Below are 18,164 nucleotides of genomic sequence, written 5' to 3' on the forward strand. Positions count from 1 at the left end.
AAGCAAAACCAAAGTACATGTATAAAGACATGAATTGTCATGAACATACTTTATATACAAAGATATGAAAAATTGTGCTCTACATGTGTAATAAGAATTGTAATGCATTCTGCAGTCATAATAATAATAGTAGTAATAATTCATGACCTCAGTATAAAAAAAATCAAACCAGATACAAAAATCATAAAGTAAAAAAATAAAAATTAAAAAAAAAAGAATAGGTCCTTCTTTGTCTCAGTTTGGGCACAGTCTGAATGGACATTAGGAAAGATTTAAGAGACTACTTAAATATCTTTTGATTTTTAAAACTGGAGAATGATAAATTGAGTGTGGTGGTACACACCTGTAATCCCAGCTACTTGGGAGGCAGAGCAGAAAGATCACAAGTTCAAGGCCAGTTGGGGAAAATTAGCAAGACCCTTAAATAAAAGATAAAAAGGACTGAAGATGTAACTCAGTGGTACAGTGCCACTAGGTTCAATTCCCAGTACCCTAAAAAATAAATAATAAAAATAAAATAGTAGCATATCATTGACAAAAGACTGTGCATACATTCACATACTTGGGTTTAATATTTAATAATACCATATATTTATTATAATTTATATAATTTCTGAAGAAGTCCAGAGACATATTGTATTTAATGATACAAGATGTTTGTTTTCATAATTTGGGGAATAGACTTCACCCTCCCAGAAGCAAAATCTTCTAATAGAAGCTGTTCTGTGGTAGGGATTCATTAGACTCTGGTAGCAGTCTATCCTCTGCTTTTGTAATGACCTTAAGAGCCACATAAACTCAGACATTAACTTTTTTAAATATTTTTTTCGTTGTAGTTGGACACAATATCTTTATTTTATTTCCTTATTTTTATGTGATGCTAAGGATGGAGCCCAGCACCTGGCACGTGCTAGGCGAGCACTCTGCCGCTGAGCCACAACCCCAGCCCAACATTTATTTTTAAATTACCTCCTCAGAAAAATTCATCTAGGGATGGGATTGTAGCTCTACGGTACAGCGCCTCACCTGTGTGAGGCACTGGGTTCAGTTCTCAGCACCGCATATAAATAAAATAAAGGTCCATTAACAACAAAAGAAATTTTTAAAACAAAAATTCATCTGGTCCAATTTTCCTGTGCACATTTAAATTCATACAAGAGTATAGTATGCTTCTGAAATTTCTTAATTTTTCTTTTGGTATTATGGGAGACAGAGCTAAAGGTCCTCCATAGTTCTTATTTAGAGCCCCTTCCACAGGGCTGATGGAGGTCTCTAACCAAGCTAGGGATTTAGACCAACTATGACAGTACAGTAGATCTGAGCTGAAACTTGTGATGTTCTGAGTTTAATCCTTTAGGTAGCGTTAGGCTAGGATTAGTTGAGAAATGAGTCATAAAAAACAGATTGTATGGACTCAGTTTAAGTCCCCCAAGATTAGGTTTTGCCGTCAGGCTTCTCCATGGCTACCATGACTACTGAATCTAGCCCTAACAATAGACAAAAATACCTAATAGGATAGCTTTAAAGAAGTGATGTAGACCAAAGGGACTTCTTATAAAAATCAGTTCTCATAACTAGTAAGTAAATAAATAAATAAATAATAAATAATTAGAAATCCTCTTGCAGTAAAATGGAAGAGTTTAATGTATATCTTTTAGGTTAGAGAATACACAGTAAGTACCACGGTAGTCATCTGTAGCCCTTTATAACTTGTTCATGTAATCATCACTGCATTTAAATGATTATGCCAGAACGGTACATGTCTGAAATCCCACAACTCAGAGGGCTGAGGCAGGAGGATCACAATTTTGAGTCCAACCTAGGTAACCTAGTAAGACCCTTCTTAAAAAACAAAAAGTGCTAGAGATGGAGCTCAGTGGTAGAGCACCCCCGAATTCAATCCCCAGTACAATATGTGTGTATACATACACATACATATACATATATAAATATAAATATCAGTGAAATTTTCAAAATACTTTTAAAGGTAATGTTTCAGGTAAGAAGTAAATATGAAGTCAGAACTAATATTTTTCCCAGCACTTTCAAATGGTTTCTTTCGGGCTATGATAAAAAATTTGAATCTTTTGATTGCTCCTTTTACATTTACTTTTAATGATGCTTTACAATCTAAAGCATCTGGATTGTAGATGGATTCTTCCTTTTGGATCCTGGGCATTACACTCAGCTATTAATTTATTTCAAGAAAATGCTTTTTAAATATTATTTCTTTGGGGGGTGGTGCGTGTGTGTGTGTGTGTGTGTGTGTGTGCACATGTGTGTGCACGTGTGTGTGTTCCCAATTTAAAATATCTCCATTTATGAAAAATATCTTAGGATTTGATGTCAGGAATTCTGGTTGATCTGAAAACTACTGGTAAAGTCAAGTCTCCTTTTAAAGACTATACCCCCATGCATTGGTAACCATGGAAATATTGCTGTTTTCTATTAGCTCTCATAGTCTGATTTATTCTTTGGGTTGGTGTTTCCATCTGATTTGATCATTGACTTTGCCATTTTTTAAATGAGAAAATAAGTAGGGTGCTAATTATACTTTGTTATCTGGAGTTTCTTTTACAACAGCAGAGGCACTGTCAAAGTTTTGCTCCTTGGAAATGTAGACCATTTTCATTTATTGTATCCTTCAGTCCAGGAAGTCCTTAGAGCCGTAGACAGTGGAAAAGGCACAGATTCGTGCACTCCTAGTCATTAATATTAACATGCCTTTCTTTTTTTTCCCCCAAGACATTTTAACAATTTGTTTCTCTTAGATTCTTTCATGTCCTTAAAAGAAATGTAAATTATAAAGCACTTTTAAAACCTCTGGGATTAAAAAGCTCCAAATTTAATTTTGTGTACTGTGTATTGCTAAATAACCCCCTTTAAATCCAGAGTCAGTTTTACAGGCTTGCATTCCCTTGTCAGATTTCTATTTCAACTCATGTGATTTTTGTAACTTCTACTTCATTTTCCAATTTTCTCAGTTAAATTATTAAGAATTTCTACAAGAAGAATGAAATTTCAGACTATCTTCATGGTAATTTGTTTAAAATACCTAAGGAACTTTAAAGGAGAAAATATGACCTCTTTTATTATCCCATAAATGTTGTTCTCTATTTCATGACTATAAGTATCATTTGTTTTTATTAGACAGTATTTTAAATTTAAGTCTAGCAAAGGATCACTGTTTCATTATATTGCATATAATACTCAGAACTCACATCTTCTGACAAGAGTTTCTATGACTCAATATTTTTTTCCTTACCATATCCCAACAACAACAACAAAAAATTGAATGTAAAAAAAGTTTAATTCATATGCACAGGTCTCCTAGTTCCATCATCATTACCATGTTCAGCATCACCAACAATTAGCATGACAATTTTTGATTTATCAGATATGAATCCATCTAAAAATTTTAAAGTCACTTATATATTTTTCTATATAAATATTGTTTGCAATGTATGTTCTGTTTTCAATGAGCATTTCTTTATGGTTTACAATTGGGTATGTAAAGCAAAATTTCCTTTATCTCTCTTAAAAATTTATTTTTTTAAGACTTACAACTATACCCTTAGCTGCAGCTTACTGGAATTTGTTTTTTGAGTTGATTTTTACCCTGAGTTATATCTTAAAATTCTAATTTTTATGCTTTTCTAAATTTATTATATCCTGATAATTTTTTATTTTATTTTTTATTTAGTCCAAAGCTTTTTAGATAACACTGATAGAGCTGTCCCTTCCCACCACACCTCCATCACTTGGATCAAGTTAATATTTTCATTCACTTAGTAATTTTTATATATTTATAAATTGGTGTGTTTTGTTTCACTTAGTATTTACATTTACAATCATATAATTATGTGAATAATAATTATGTAAATTTTGAGTTTATAAGTCTATCAATAAAATTTAAATAAATCATATATATTCTAAACTTTTAAAATTAAAAAATAATAATAATTTTATTTTATCATTAAACATATAATTTAAATGTAATTATATTAGTTTCTTCAAATTCTGTAAGTCAGTTTTGCAGTTAGCATAGTTACTGTGAAGTCCTTCAAAAGTAGTTTCACATTAAAGAACAATTATCAAAATTAAATGTACCTGTGAATGTAGTTTGTTGTTTCATTCATTCATGAAATGCTTTTCTTTGAGTGCCTGTGCTGCTGTCAAGGTCTAGTTTGGGTGAAAATTATTTGAGAAAGATGAAATTAAATTTATAATGCTTGAGAAATAGGTTGGGTCAAATATTTGTATGAAGTTATTATTTATCTTCTAATATACAGTATATCACTTTTTATTGCCTGAAATTTTATTTATAGAAAGAAACATTCAGGACCTTCTTAATTAAGAATTGAAATGTATTATTTAGTCTGCCAATGCACAATGCTTTATTATATACATAAATTAAATAGCTTAAAAATAAAAATTTAATTATTATATCTATTAAATTGTATTCTTTTCCCCCCAACTCTCACTTAGTCTCCATTTTTAAATATGATAACAATTTTTTTCTGAACATATCAATGTGAGGTTTTACTGTATTTTCAAATTTCTATAAATTTCTATTTGGGCACTTTCTCTCTTCCACTGTGGCTTTATGGGAAGGTTGTGAACTTGATTTGAGTATACTACATTCAAGTAATATCTTAGCAAAGTCTGTCCAAGGTAGCCTCTACACTGAAAACCTGCTGAAAGTTTATTTGGTATGCAGGCGAGTTAGTAAAAGATGGGCCTACCTGAGATTCCATGGATCTTAAATATTTAAATACCAGAAGAACCTAAAATGAAATTATCTCACATGAATATTGGGCTCCACCCATAAACTTCCACCCTGCAAAGTTACAGTGATGTTACAGTGTGTTTACTTTGAAAGAAAACAATGCAGACATTTATTTTTACTTTCTTATTGTAGGCTCCCAGCAGTCTTATGGAGACCCTTGAACAACACCTAAATACATTAGAAGGAAAGAAACCTGGAAACAAGTACGCATTAGTTGTGTATTCTAAATAAGATAAAAAATACTAGGATCGTTCTTTATAAGAATGAGATTTATCATGGTAAACTTATACTACTATAGTTTCAGGGTATGCTATATTGTAATTTTGGGGGGTTCCCACAGAACCCCTGCCCTTTGTGTTACTTGTGTCAGTAGGACCTCATGAGTAAGCAGTCTACCTGCAAGCTAATATGGCAGATTAATAGATTATTCCTATATTGACTGAACTTGCTGATTTACATATTTGCCCTTAGAAAGAATCCATAAGACAAAGGAGTTGCTCATATTTAAAAATTAAAATTGTAATGGTTGGTCATGAGTAAAAATAAGCACAGTTTTACAAGTATCCTGAACACTGTTATGTTACCAACCCCAGTGTGAAGAAAGCAAAATCCTCAAGTATAGTTTCCAGGACTTTAGTATCCCCCCACTTAGGCATGGCATAGCTACTGATATTTTACTCGGATCTTTTTATAGAGAGAGTAGCAATCAAGCAATGATAAGTGCACTTTACTGGATTTTTTTTTAACCTTTGTGTTTGGTACTTATAGTTTTGATTGTTTTTCTTTGTTGCATGCAAAAAATGTCCAGGTTCCATTTTTTCATCTCTCCAGCAGGAATGAAACTTTTCTGTTCTTAAGACCCAGTCCTTTCTGGTCTTTGTGCCTGGTTCAGCTGTAATTCTGCCAGTCTTGGATGCTTACCCTTGTCCTGCCTGTGTAACTCTTATGCATCCTGGGAGGGCTACCTGCAGTCCTAATTTCTGATGAAGCCTTCTGATAAACTTCCCTGTATTATGGCTATTTTTTTTAACATATGTGATTTCAATAGATTTTTGGTTCCAAAGGTCAGGAACTATTTTGTACTTCAGTATCTAAACAATCAATGTTGGTGTCCCTGTAGAGTCAACTTGAAATCTGTCATTGTTGATGATACCAGCTTTACACTATTTTATTTAGCTTGACAGCAGGAATTAGCAGAGACAACCAATGAACTGATCATTGCAGGGTTATAGGCTGATCATGGATTTCACCTATGATAGAATGGTCAAAATGTCACTTTTTTTCTGCTTTCTTCTTTCTGACTATTCTCCCAAAAACCTAGGCTTGTACATCTTGATGTTACTTTTTTGCTGGTTATTTTATTAGCTAAGTGATGTTTCTGTCCTCTTTTCCAAATGAGTATAGTAATCATTGTATGTTTTCGATGATAAACAACAGTAGAGAAATCTTTCAGGCTACATGGAGAGCTACTAGGAATGATGGATGGCAGAACCTCTCTAGGGCTTTGTCAAGACCTTACTACAGTCTGCCCCACTTTAGGTGTAGCCATGGATGAACAGGTTTTTGATGTGAGACTACATTAAATCGCAGCAGTCTATTTATTACTGGGCCCATCCTCTATTAGGGAATCTGGGAAGCCCAGTGATTTGCCTAGGGATTACAATTACACAAATGGAGGCAGGAAGCTATGTGTCTCTCCTCCTGTGGCAGAATGGGCTCATTAACTAATGAAACCTACAGGTCCCCTGGAGTCGATCTCTCCCTTGGGCAGCTATAGACACACCCTATAAGCCAGTTTCACCTTGATCTTTTTACCTCTCGGTGCCTGTACTCTGCTTAGGCCCACACTTTGCCCTTATATTTCGTTAAAGCTACCAGCAAGCTGCTATTACCAGAGAAGCTTCTTTCCCTAGCTCCAATAGGTCTCCTCAGCCCTGACTTCAAATCTAAATCTGCCCCCTTGTGGCCATTGCAAGCTAATTTTGGAAAAATTAGCCATGTGTGTTTAATTAACATTTCTAAAGAGGTAGAATGAAACTCAATAATATTCCATTTGCACTGCCTTTTGCCTAGAATAATTTTTCTCTCCCCTTTAAAATCATTTTATGCTTGTCATATTTCTTTTCTGAATTGGCTGAGACCACATTTGAATTGTCTTTTGCTTATTCCCTATTTTGAAAATAAATAAGCTATAATAGCTAACTATTTTCTTCTTTGTATGTTCGTGCTTACCTGGGAACTTAAGTGAAGGGTGAGTACTACATAGAGTGACTTTTTTTGCATTTTGTAATTACTAAAAATGCAAAAACACTCTTTTAGATTCCACCTGTAGTATTGAGAACATTAAAATTGATTTCATTTTACGCATCTGTGTTTTTTCATTATGCTTTATTTTTGTCTTCCAAGGTGACTGGCATAAATGGTTTTACTTTCTTTTGGTCTTCTTGTATCTAGACTAACAATCTATTTTAGGTATATAAATATTTCTCTTCAATTTTAGAAATCAAAGAATTTTTATTTGTTGAGTAGTCAAAAGTTTCCCCCCAGAATATTGCAGAAATGCCAAAAGACTTTTATAAAGAAAATGGATTCCCTGAAATTGTTTTCTTTGTTCATCTAGTAGCAGTATAAAACTATTCCAAGTTCTAATCAAGTATATACATAAAATGAAGCATTTAGAAATCTCCGTTACGTAAAATATTTATGCTCTTTATATTTAGTACCTTATATCCACAGATGTTTACTTTTGAAATTGTGTGTGATATGGTATAATACACCCTTGTGAATTATTTGTTTCTACTAGTCAACAGAACAAAAGGGAGACATTTATTTTATCCTACATGTGTGTTTATTAAATGTGAACAATACAAGAAACCAAGATGTCTTTTGTAATTAAGATTATTTGGAAGATGAAGATAGGTTTTTCACATCTCTGTCTTTTTCTAACATTTATATGCAAAACTATGTAGGGATTATTGTTGTGAATAAGTAAGAAATAACAAAGTTTCCTCTTTGACAGCTTACTATTACCATATTGGAAGGCAACCTTGGTATTTGCTGTGTTCATAGTAAAAATTCATGGATTTGATCATAGCATTGTACAGAATTTAGAATAGATTACCCGATGGGTCATTCATTCCCTCTAAAATTATCACACTGTGTTACTTTTTCCACCTCAGTTCACTATGTGCTTGATTTCTCTAGAAGAAAAATTTTTAAAAAGTATTGCTCTTTAATAAACATCATTACCTATATATAAAAGGTTATAGTATTTTCTTTCAATAAGGGCAGTGACCAACAATAAGATGGGATCTCAAGCAAGGAATAAATACAAAGCAGCAATTTATGTGTTGTGTAAGAAAGGAACAAATGTACTGGCTCATTTGTGTTTTTAGTGGGGCAAACTGGAAAGGGTACCAACCCAGGCTCTGGGCAACAGACAGACTTGGAGTCGAGCCTTGAATTTACCACTAAAAAATGATGAGACTCAGGCAAGCTGTTAACCTTCTAAGCCTAGAAGCCCTCCAATTTTATTCAGTGATTAAGGATGCTTTTTAAAGCTACAACCCATGGGAGATCCTTTGGTTCTCACCTTTTTGTTTATTAAATCAGGACAAAAGCCAAATCTGGCCAAGGGGAACAGAAGTCTCCCATCTGGACAGCTTAGTTTCACACAAAATATATTTTTTAAGAATTCTGGTTAATTTATTGGTTATAAAATGAATAAATGAATGCATTCTTGTTGAAAATTTCAAATAATGTAGAAAACGCCAGGTGCTATACAGAGTGCTAGGATATAAAACAACAGGATGAGTTCCTTCCCTTCAAAGAACGTAGCATCCAGGGATGAAGACAGATAGCTAAACAGACAATTAAACTATGATGTGGTAAGTGGGATAATAGCTCAACAGAGATAGTAGAGATTTTCATTTGCTCATCCATGGAATAACTATAAGTACCATTTAGTAATCCTTTCTTCTTGGGTGTTTTACAAATGGATTCCTTTGCCAATTATATTTTTCACAGTTAGCTTTGAGTATAATGTTCTCTAACAATAAGAAATTCAATTCTTATTTTTTTACTTTATTCTTACTACATTTTTACTTTATTCTTACTACAGGGCAGAAGATATGATATCATTTTTTATTTATTGGCTGGGGAATGTATTTCAAAAGTTCATGCTTATTCTCAATTCTCTTTTCTGTATTAATATTTGTCATTGTGTCAATACTGCAAAGAATTTACTCATGAATGTTTCCTGAGAAATTAATTTAAATCTAAGAAAGAGACCATGTCAAATGACATGCTTTCTTTTTCTTTTTCTTTTTCTTTCTTTTTTTATTGTTGTTATAAAAGGTGGAATTAGAGAAATTATTAGTCAAAAATGTCTTATGCTGTACTAGATTTTTAAGTTCCTAAGTAAGTTTCTATAGTTAGAGAAAATACTGTGAATCTCTTTCAGTAGACCGTTTGAAATGAGAAATTATAGATAAATATACATGGAAAAGATATTAATCTGGCATATACTATTGATCAATTGGTGGAAAAGGATCATAATATTGTACAAAATTCCAATTACCTTCTGCTAGTTTTGTTTTGCTACTACTATATGTCCTATTTTCTCTGTAGATGAGTAGAACACCATCTTACTAAAATGTACTGTCTTCATTTTGTTTCACGATTCATTTTTCCACCAGTTCATGTGAGTAAAATGTAAGCTGTTCAGGCAATTGTTTATGGATCCTTTTCTAGACATGATGTACAATGGTCAATGCTACCAGTAATCTAACTTTTAAATAATATTTAGTCTTTCTGAATGTTCCTTTACTCTCTTAGAAATAAGTTGCTGCTCTTTTTCAAAGTTCTACTAGTCATAACAGAATGATAGAAGTGTTTTTTTCTAGCGTTTTTTTTTTTTTACAGCCATGAAAATAAAAACAGACACACTTCAGGAGTGTGAATGTGGATATTGAGTCATATTTCAGACTCAGGGAACACAGAGATATTTTTTCTAGGCTTTCTGCTTTTATGAATTATAATATGATTGAAAATAGCAATATAAGGGTAACACTTATGTTAACCTTAGTGAGTTTTAATTTGTTAAATAATGAGTTTTTTATAAATTATATACAACATGCTTTTTCTCAAGTCTTGGCAAATCTTTTTAAAACTGCAATTTTGACAGTTTGATTTTAATGGGGCATAGGCAATAGTGATTGGCTGAAAGAACTGAATAGCTTGGATAGAGAAAATAATTTTTAATTCCAGAATTTCTACTACTAGTAATTAAGCCAATAGGAAATACTGAAAGATGACATTATAACTGAGTAAAAGATTAAACAATACTTTAATAGCTTATTCATTACTTGGAAAAAACCTATAATCAGTTTAATCTAGACAAAGTGTTATCAAACGTAAATGCTTTTACAAATGTATTCTCGCGTATTCAGTTTTAATTTTTTTATGTTGCCTTTTAGATCTGGTGCTCCCTCTCCATTAAGTAAGGTAAGTTTGTTTTTGTTTTTAGTGTGGTTTTTTATAACCATTCTACCATCTCTGTAAAGTTCACTGGCATTAAGAATATTTATATTGCTGTACAACCATCAGCACATACATTGCCAGAAATTTTTTCATCTTCCAAAAATGAAAGTCTGTATTCATTAAACAAAAATTCCCATTTACCCACCATCCAGTCTCTGTCTCTATGAACTTGGTTACTCTGTACAGTATCTATCTTCTTATGACTGATTTATTGTACTTAACATGTCTTCATATCAGCCATAGTATAGCATGTGCCAAAATTTCCTGCCTTTTTAAGATTAAATAATATTTCATTGTATGTACACACCACAATTTGTTAATTCATTCATCTATCAATGGATACTTGAGTTGCCACTATCTCTGGGATATGGTGAATAATAGATGCTGTGAACATGAGTATGAGGATTAACTGATTCCTACTTTCAGTTCTTTGAGGTATATATATCCCAAAGTAGAATTGCAAGGGATATGGTTTAATTTTTTTTGAGAAAAGGTAAGATGTGTTTCTATATGTTCTCCTTTATATTAAGCTTATCAGTCCCATGTAGTATAGTTATATGTAACTTATTCCTCTATTGGTACTAAGTATTTAAAGTAGGAGAGATTTTCACTTATTAACGTTACAACTGCAAACAAACGCATCCATGTAATGTGTTACTGGTTTGAAAGCATTTTCACATACTCTGAATCAGAGCCTGAGATAAGTAATATACAAGGTACAAAGCAGGTTTTAATGGCAGAGAAAAAATGTAACTAGGCATCTTCCCACAAACCAATCTTTAGACAGTCTGCTGCAGTAGTTTTAGTAACTCCTTTACCTCCCCATCTCTTTATTAGCATGCTGAAAGACAGGATTAGGATTATCAGTGGTAAAAGCATTTATTTCCATAGGTCTGCAGTTCACATTGGCCATTGTATCTCTCAGGTGAAAGTGTAATAGACGTGCTCATTCCTCTTTTGGCAAATTTCACTGAAGAATAGATGTCATTACAGACATTCAAGGCTATCATTTTGACTGTGTGCTGATTCCCAGACACCATGTACTGTGCCAGTGTCCAGCTGGCTGGCTGCTTAAGATCCCCTCAGGACCTCAAACAAACAATCAAATTAAACAAGCAAGCAGAAAACTTTCTGGTTTTTCTAATAGAAATCCAGGTTTAAAACCATCATGTCTATGTGAAAAATTCCAACATTTGCCCACTGAGTAGAGTGTTATGAAATGCAGGATGGTCTGTTTCAACATTCTGGCCAAATAAAATTACCTGACATTTTCTTTTCATAATATGTTTATTTTCCCTTGCTCTCATGTCTCCACTGACATTATTATTACAGGGCATCTTAATGAGCATTTGTAGGCCTTCATTTCATTTCTGCATTAATGTTGGAAAGATCTATTTTCTGTCATTAAAGTCCCAGTGTTGTCATAAACATTCACTTTTTTTCTGAGCTCATTTACAAATAGTGCCTAAAATAAAAGTATTTTAGAGGCATTGCTGTTGTCCACAATGGATAACATATAAACAGTTTTCGTTAGCTTTTCCCATTCTGTTGATGACCTTTTGTCTTCCATTTGGAAGATTAGTACTTTTGTTGAAGAAAGGTTTGAGTTGAATTTTTCTAAAAAATAATATTTATACCTCTCATGTGTATCTCTCTTGATTGCTGAATGTTTGGTAGTTTTATATCTATTGAATGCTGACTTCTTGATTAGTTATATTCTAGGATGAATAGATATTAGATGAATACTATTTAAGTATTTGTAGTAGTATTTATAATAAACTATTTTGAGTTTATTATAAATTCTTCATCTCATCCAGTCCTTTTCTTAAATTATTATTTTTAAAACTTCCTCTAAATTTTGTTTATTGAAATCCGACATTCATTTATGGCAATAACTGATAGCCTTTGCTTGCTCTTGGCCTTGGTGTATTTTATTTGCTCTCATATTTCATTTCCACTTATAGAATTAGTATCAGCAGGTTGTTTTGAAATGTTCCATTAAACTTTCTCTTATGAATACATGGAAAATAAAATACACTGGGTAAAATAGAATTATGATAGCTACTATACACAAATTTTAATTTCTTAATATGTTAGTTGATTATTAACTCCTCCTCTTTAAAAAAAATAGTTCAGGAAAACAAGTTTTCGATTTTATTTTACTTTTTATTTTTACTTATTTTATATAAGTTTTAGGATATCCTCAAGCAGTCAGTGACTTGAATCTTGCTTGTGAATTGTTTCCCAACAACTGAGAACTACTTAGGTTGACTGCCTGGATATTAAAGTAAAAGGACTTCGCATAAAGTCTATTTAGTGTGATAAGGAAGAAGGATGACCTTGGTTTTATAGTAAATATTATAACTGATAATTTTCAAAATATTTGGCAGCCAGTAATATTCTTCCCAATAATTTTATATTCCAGTATATTTAGCTTTGATTTTAAATACATGAAGAGAAGTCATTGCAGTGTTTGTCCAAATATTTTATCAAAATGTTAAGTATATTGAGCACAGCAATTGGAAATCACTATTTTTTTTTTTTAGAGAGAGAGAGAATTTTTTAAATATTTATTTTTTAGTTTTTGATGGACACAACATCTTTATTTTATTTTTATGTGGTGCTAAAGATCGAACCCAGCACCCAGCGCAAGCCAGGTGAGCGTGCTACCGCTTGAACCACATCCCCAACCCCTGGAAATCACTATTTAATGATTTTTAAAATTTTTATTTATTTTTATTTTTTTGTGGATAGTAAGTTTTCCAACATCTGTGAGTTCCATTTTGGACACCTTGAAATGCCTATTAGACTTCTAAGTGGCGATGAAGATAGAGAATTCTTGCCAAGATGTACATTTGGGAGTTTTGAGCAGGTAGCTGACGTTCAGAACCACGAAACTGGAAGAGAATCCAAGAAAGTGTTTCCAAGGAGTCCAAGGACTAAGTTTTGGGAAAGGATAACCAGAAAAAGAAACTAAGAAAGAAGGACAAATGGCTCACAAGGAAAAATCTGAAGAGTATGAGGTTTGGGGCTCCAACTGAAGACAGTAATCATCTGTGTCAAACGCTGCCGGCATGTCATAGAAGATGAGGGTTAAGAATTGACAGGGAGATTTAGTTATTTGGAAACATCCTGGGTGACCTACACACACATACACACACACACACACACACACACACACACACACACTCTTGTATAGTGTCTTTATATAGGGAAAATTATAGTAGAAAAATAAGCAGAAGTCAGAAAATTGAATAAAAAAATAAAATTAAAAAAAAAAGAAAATTGAATAACCCAAAATGAACAGTGTTCATAGCTGCACCATCAAGATTATAGGTGAAAAAAAATTTTTTAAGTATATTTTATTTAACTTTTAAAATTTAAGGCATGTTTTATACAGGAATGATTATTACAATTGATTATTACAATTCTTGATTTCAAATTTTCTTGAGTTTTTATTTTCTCCTATGAGGAATTACCCAAAAATTGCTGGGAATGTCATAGATCTGCAAAGCAAAACTCCTTTTGCTCTGTGTCCTGTGGATTCATATTTGACTAGGGTGTGTTGTGCATCTTCAATTTCAGTCTTCGCCAGCCACAACCGTGACGTCTCCTAATTCTACACCAGCTAAAACTATTGACACATCTCCACCAGTTGATTTATTCGCAACTGCATCTGCGGCTGTCCCAGTCAGGTCAGTTAATGAGTATGCCGTGAACTGATGGTTAATATTTTAATCAGGTTTTTGTTTTCTTTTCATGTATGGTACCCATATGATTTCACCAAACGCAATCACTTCCTGGTAATGTGATATCTGAGATTGTTTTTGACACACAACATATCAATAAAATCTCTTCATGATTAAAATAAATTCTCTCACACTCTTGCAGGTACTTAGGCTTGTACCTCTTTGATGTTTAGAAATATCTAAGCTATACAGATTACCTTGTTGCTTACACATTTGGGAAAGGAAGAGGAAGAATGATGCACATACCTGTAGGTTCTTCTGATATTGGCTGACCTGGAAAATGTCTACTAAAATTAGTTTCTTCTTGTGGAAAATTTAAAAGGTGTTTCAAAATGCTTTAAAAATAACAGCAACGACAAACTTGGAGTTGTAGGCCAGTTAGGTGGGCACACAAGGAACCCAAACTCAGGCAATAGGGAAAAGCTTTCAGGGTATTTCTAATCAGCTTTCATATCACCTGTGTGTCAGCAGTAGTGAGAAAGGTTGGTCTGATTGTGCATTCTGTGAAATCTCAGAGCTACCAAAAGAATCACCAACTTGTTGGGGCTTCTTCAAATAAAAATTTTGGCTCAAGTCTTTGTTCTTTTGCTTTGAGACCTTAAGAGGATTCTTGTCTCCTATTGTAGTACCTATAAATGTGACTATGAATACCTTGAAATTGGAGACTTGAATTTTTAACTGAGCCATAAATTCAGGGATCATACCCATGTTAACTATATGCTTTACTTGCTTGGTTCTGCTTTTTATAATAGCAAGCAAGCTTGGTAAAACCAAGTCCTTTCTGCTACTGCATTAAGATAAATTGCTTCTTATGAAATCTCTGATAAGACTCTTAAGCTTTTTTTTTTTTTTTTTTTTTTTTTTTTTTTTTTTGGTGGTACAGGGAATGGAAACCAGGGCCTCATGCATGCTAGGCAAAAGCGCCAGCACCGAACCATACCTCCAACCCCTGATTAAGCTCTTAATAATAAATATGTTTTCCTTTTCTGCTACTTAGTCCACTTGTATTTATGAAATGAACATCTAAACTAAGCAATGTTTTTAGAGGTCTTAAAACAGTTTTTGAAAACAACATAATCCTTTCTTCAAAAGCATATTGTTTGGAAAACTAATATGTAAACAAGATAATAATAGAACTACTGTTTTGAGAAAAACTTCATATATTATAATCTAATTTAGGAAAAAGGTACATTCACAATTAATTATTGACTTTAGTATTCCTTGGTTTATAAATTCTTTACAAGACATGAATTTTTTCCTATCTAAAAAAATTTTAGAAGTAGAGGAAAAATAATCTTCAGGTTATGATTTTTATTGCCATATAGAATACTACCCATGGATCAAATCCAGCTCACTACCGTTGTAAATAAAGTGTTACTGGAATAAACACGTCAATTTATTTCTGTATTGCACCATGTCTTCTTTTGTGCTACCGTGGCAGAACTTTTATATCTTCTCAAAAGTCTTTAGGAATAGCTTGACATTATGAAATTTCAATATCTGATTTTTAAAGTTGTATTTTCCTTTCAGCGCTTCTAAACCATCCAGTGATCTGCTGGACCTCCAACCAGACTTCTCTGCAGGAGCAGCAGCAGCTGCGGCCCCAGCACCGCCACCTGCTGGAGGAGCTACTGCATGGGGAGGTGAGTGGAATGGAACAGGCCTGACATTCTACTGGCATTACAGGGTTATTTTTATTCAAGTAAATTGTTATATTTACCTTCCAGTCATCCAAAACAATGTTAGAAGCTTGGAGAGAAAATGCTAAGAATGATATCTACTGATTGAAGTATAAATTGAGAAAGAGACAGAAAATATAATACAGTTTAAATGTTCAAGTAGTTAAATACTTTTATTTTACATACATGCTTATATTTTAAAAATTGTAACAAAGGAAGTATTTTTTCTTTGTAATTCTAAGATTCTGATTATTTTTAGAGATTATTCTCTAGAGATTAGCGCTTTAAAGGAATTGAATATTCCCATGAATTTATCTTACTCAAGGCAGCATTTCTAATTTGGCTTGATCTGGTATAGTTCTTGGATGGCATTAGACCTGAACTGGTTTTATTCACATTGTACTTGACTTCATAAAATTGAAATCTATTACAGAATTCTTGTTTGTGTCAGAAAAAAATCCACACTACTCTGATCAAGAATAATCATATCTAAGCAGTTATTTCCTGTTTGATTCATGGATCTCAGAAAAATCTACCTTTTATAAATATTTATTAAAGGTATTTCATACTCATATAAAGTTAAGGTAATTGCTACATGATTCTCAAAGCTGCAAGGAGTTATTTTTTAATATCATGCTCTATTACATCAAACTATCATAAAAAAAATTTTCAAAACATGGCACAACTATAGAAGCAGCACAAATAAAAGACTTAGAAACTCAGTAAAGGAAATCAGTTAGATGATACAGCTGGTTCAGAGAGTGTTTTGAGAAACTGTGTGTTCGTAGACACCTAAAAAAAAAAAGAATGTTCGAATAAGATGGTAAAACTTGATAGTACCTTGTTAGCAACAAAAATTATGATCTTGATCCCAGATAGAAATAATTTGTATCATTAGCAGACAAGATTTGTAACTTAATAGATCCTTTCAGAATCAGTCTTTATTTAATAGTAAATAGCAAAGTCAAATGAAGTTACATAAATAATTTTGGGGTGGACTGATAATATAGTATATCAGCATAACATCAGAAGTACATTCTGCAATCTCTTAATCTTAATTTCAAGTTTTTGGGTAACAAAAATGACAGAAAGTTAACTACTTCAGAAATAAAATTGCTAACTACAAACATGAACATTTTAAATGTCGGCTTAGTTACATTTTAAATGTTCAAACCTTCTATATTGAAATGTTCAACTCCTAACTCTGAAGTTTTCAATTTGTTTAGATTGTTCTTGAAGCTTCATTTAAATATATTAAATTCCAGCTGAAAAACGAAAATATTTATGAGGGTATTATTCTTGTGTGCCCTTTTTCATTTTGAGATTTCTTTTAAATAGTTTCAATTTGCTAACAATATCTTTTCATTACAGTAATGTTTTACACAATGTATTATATTTTCCTGTTTAAGAATGTTTCGAATCAAATACCCCTAAATCAAATTTTCTCAGCTGTAAAATTCATATAAATGACTTCAATAGAATTTTACAATTTAAAATTTAGCTTTAATTATAAAATTGTAAATTTGTTTGTTAAACAAATTTTTTTCGGTCATATGTAGATGAGTTATTTTTTAATTCCTTCAGTCATTTAAATAAAAATGTCTTCATACTTTCCAAATTTAGAACTTACTGACCCTTTAGTGACGAAAGGAAGAGGTGCTTTTCTTTTTCTAACCTTTACCACTAGAGGGAGCACTTTTAATTATCCGTACAAAGGCACTATAGGCTGGCTTCTAGAAGCCTTGGTTTAGGAATTTAGGGCTGGATGGTCCTTCTTCTTCTTCATCATCTTTTTTTTTTTTTTTTCCTTGAGGCAGGGCTTTACCACTGAGCTGCATTCCCAGTCCTTTTTAATTTTTATTTTGAGACAAGTTTCACTAAGTTGCTTCAGGGTCTCACGAAGTTGTGAAAGCTGACCTCAAACTTGAGAAACCCTTGACTCACTGGAATTACCAGTTTGGGTCACCACACTGGGCTGAATGGTCAGCTTTTCATGACTAGACAGCATTTTTATCACCACAAAACTCCATAATTGCAGCACTTCATAGCAAGAGAAAAGTTTAGGGTGAAATACTAATAAGTAAATTCTCTAATTTCTAAGCAAAATAACACAATTTATAATCCTTAAAAAATTGAAGTAAACAACTATAATGTGAAAGGGAGAAATGATAGTTACCATCTCTTTGTATTTAAGCTACAAATTCCTAGTGATTGAAGACGATGCTGTATTGTAACAGCTGTGTGTGGGGTAGTGTATTTTTTGTAGTGTTAAACAAATGTGATTATTTTCAATGTCAAATTTATGTTCTCAGTGTTTTAGATATCTTCTAGAAATTTTGTTTTACTGAGTTCTCACATTGTTTTTGAGGCCCTAAAAATAGCTTCCTAATGAATTTCAATAAAATC

The 18,164-nt window shown here is 32.5% G+C and overlaps 1 protein-coding gene across 14 annotated transcripts in view; it reads left to right on the forward strand.

Annotated features, from left to right (window-relative positions):
• Positions 1-18,164, forward strand: part of Snap91 (synaptosome associated protein 91) — a 123,210-nt gene that overhangs the window by 64,240 nt on the left and 40,806 nt on the right. For all 14 annotated transcript variants that reach the window (XM_078019658.1, XM_078019660.1, XM_040283023.2 and 11 more), the window contains exons 10-13: positions 4,922-4,992; positions 10,267-10,294; positions 13,916-14,025; positions 15,610-15,722. In XM_078019658.1, coding sequence (XP_077875784.1) covers positions 4,922-4,992; positions 10,267-10,294; positions 13,916-14,025; positions 15,610-15,722 — 322 coding nt within the window. The remainder of the gene's footprint in view (positions 1-4,921; positions 4,993-10,266; positions 10,295-13,915; positions 14,026-15,609; positions 15,723-18,164) is intronic.

This window comes from Ictidomys tridecemlineatus, chromosome 8 (assembly GCF_052094955.1).
Source record: "Ictidomys tridecemlineatus isolate mIctTri1 chromosome 8, mIctTri1.hap1, whole genome shotgun sequence".
Classification (NCBI taxonomy): domain Eukaryota; kingdom Metazoa; phylum Chordata; class Mammalia; order Rodentia; family Sciuridae; genus Ictidomys; species Ictidomys tridecemlineatus.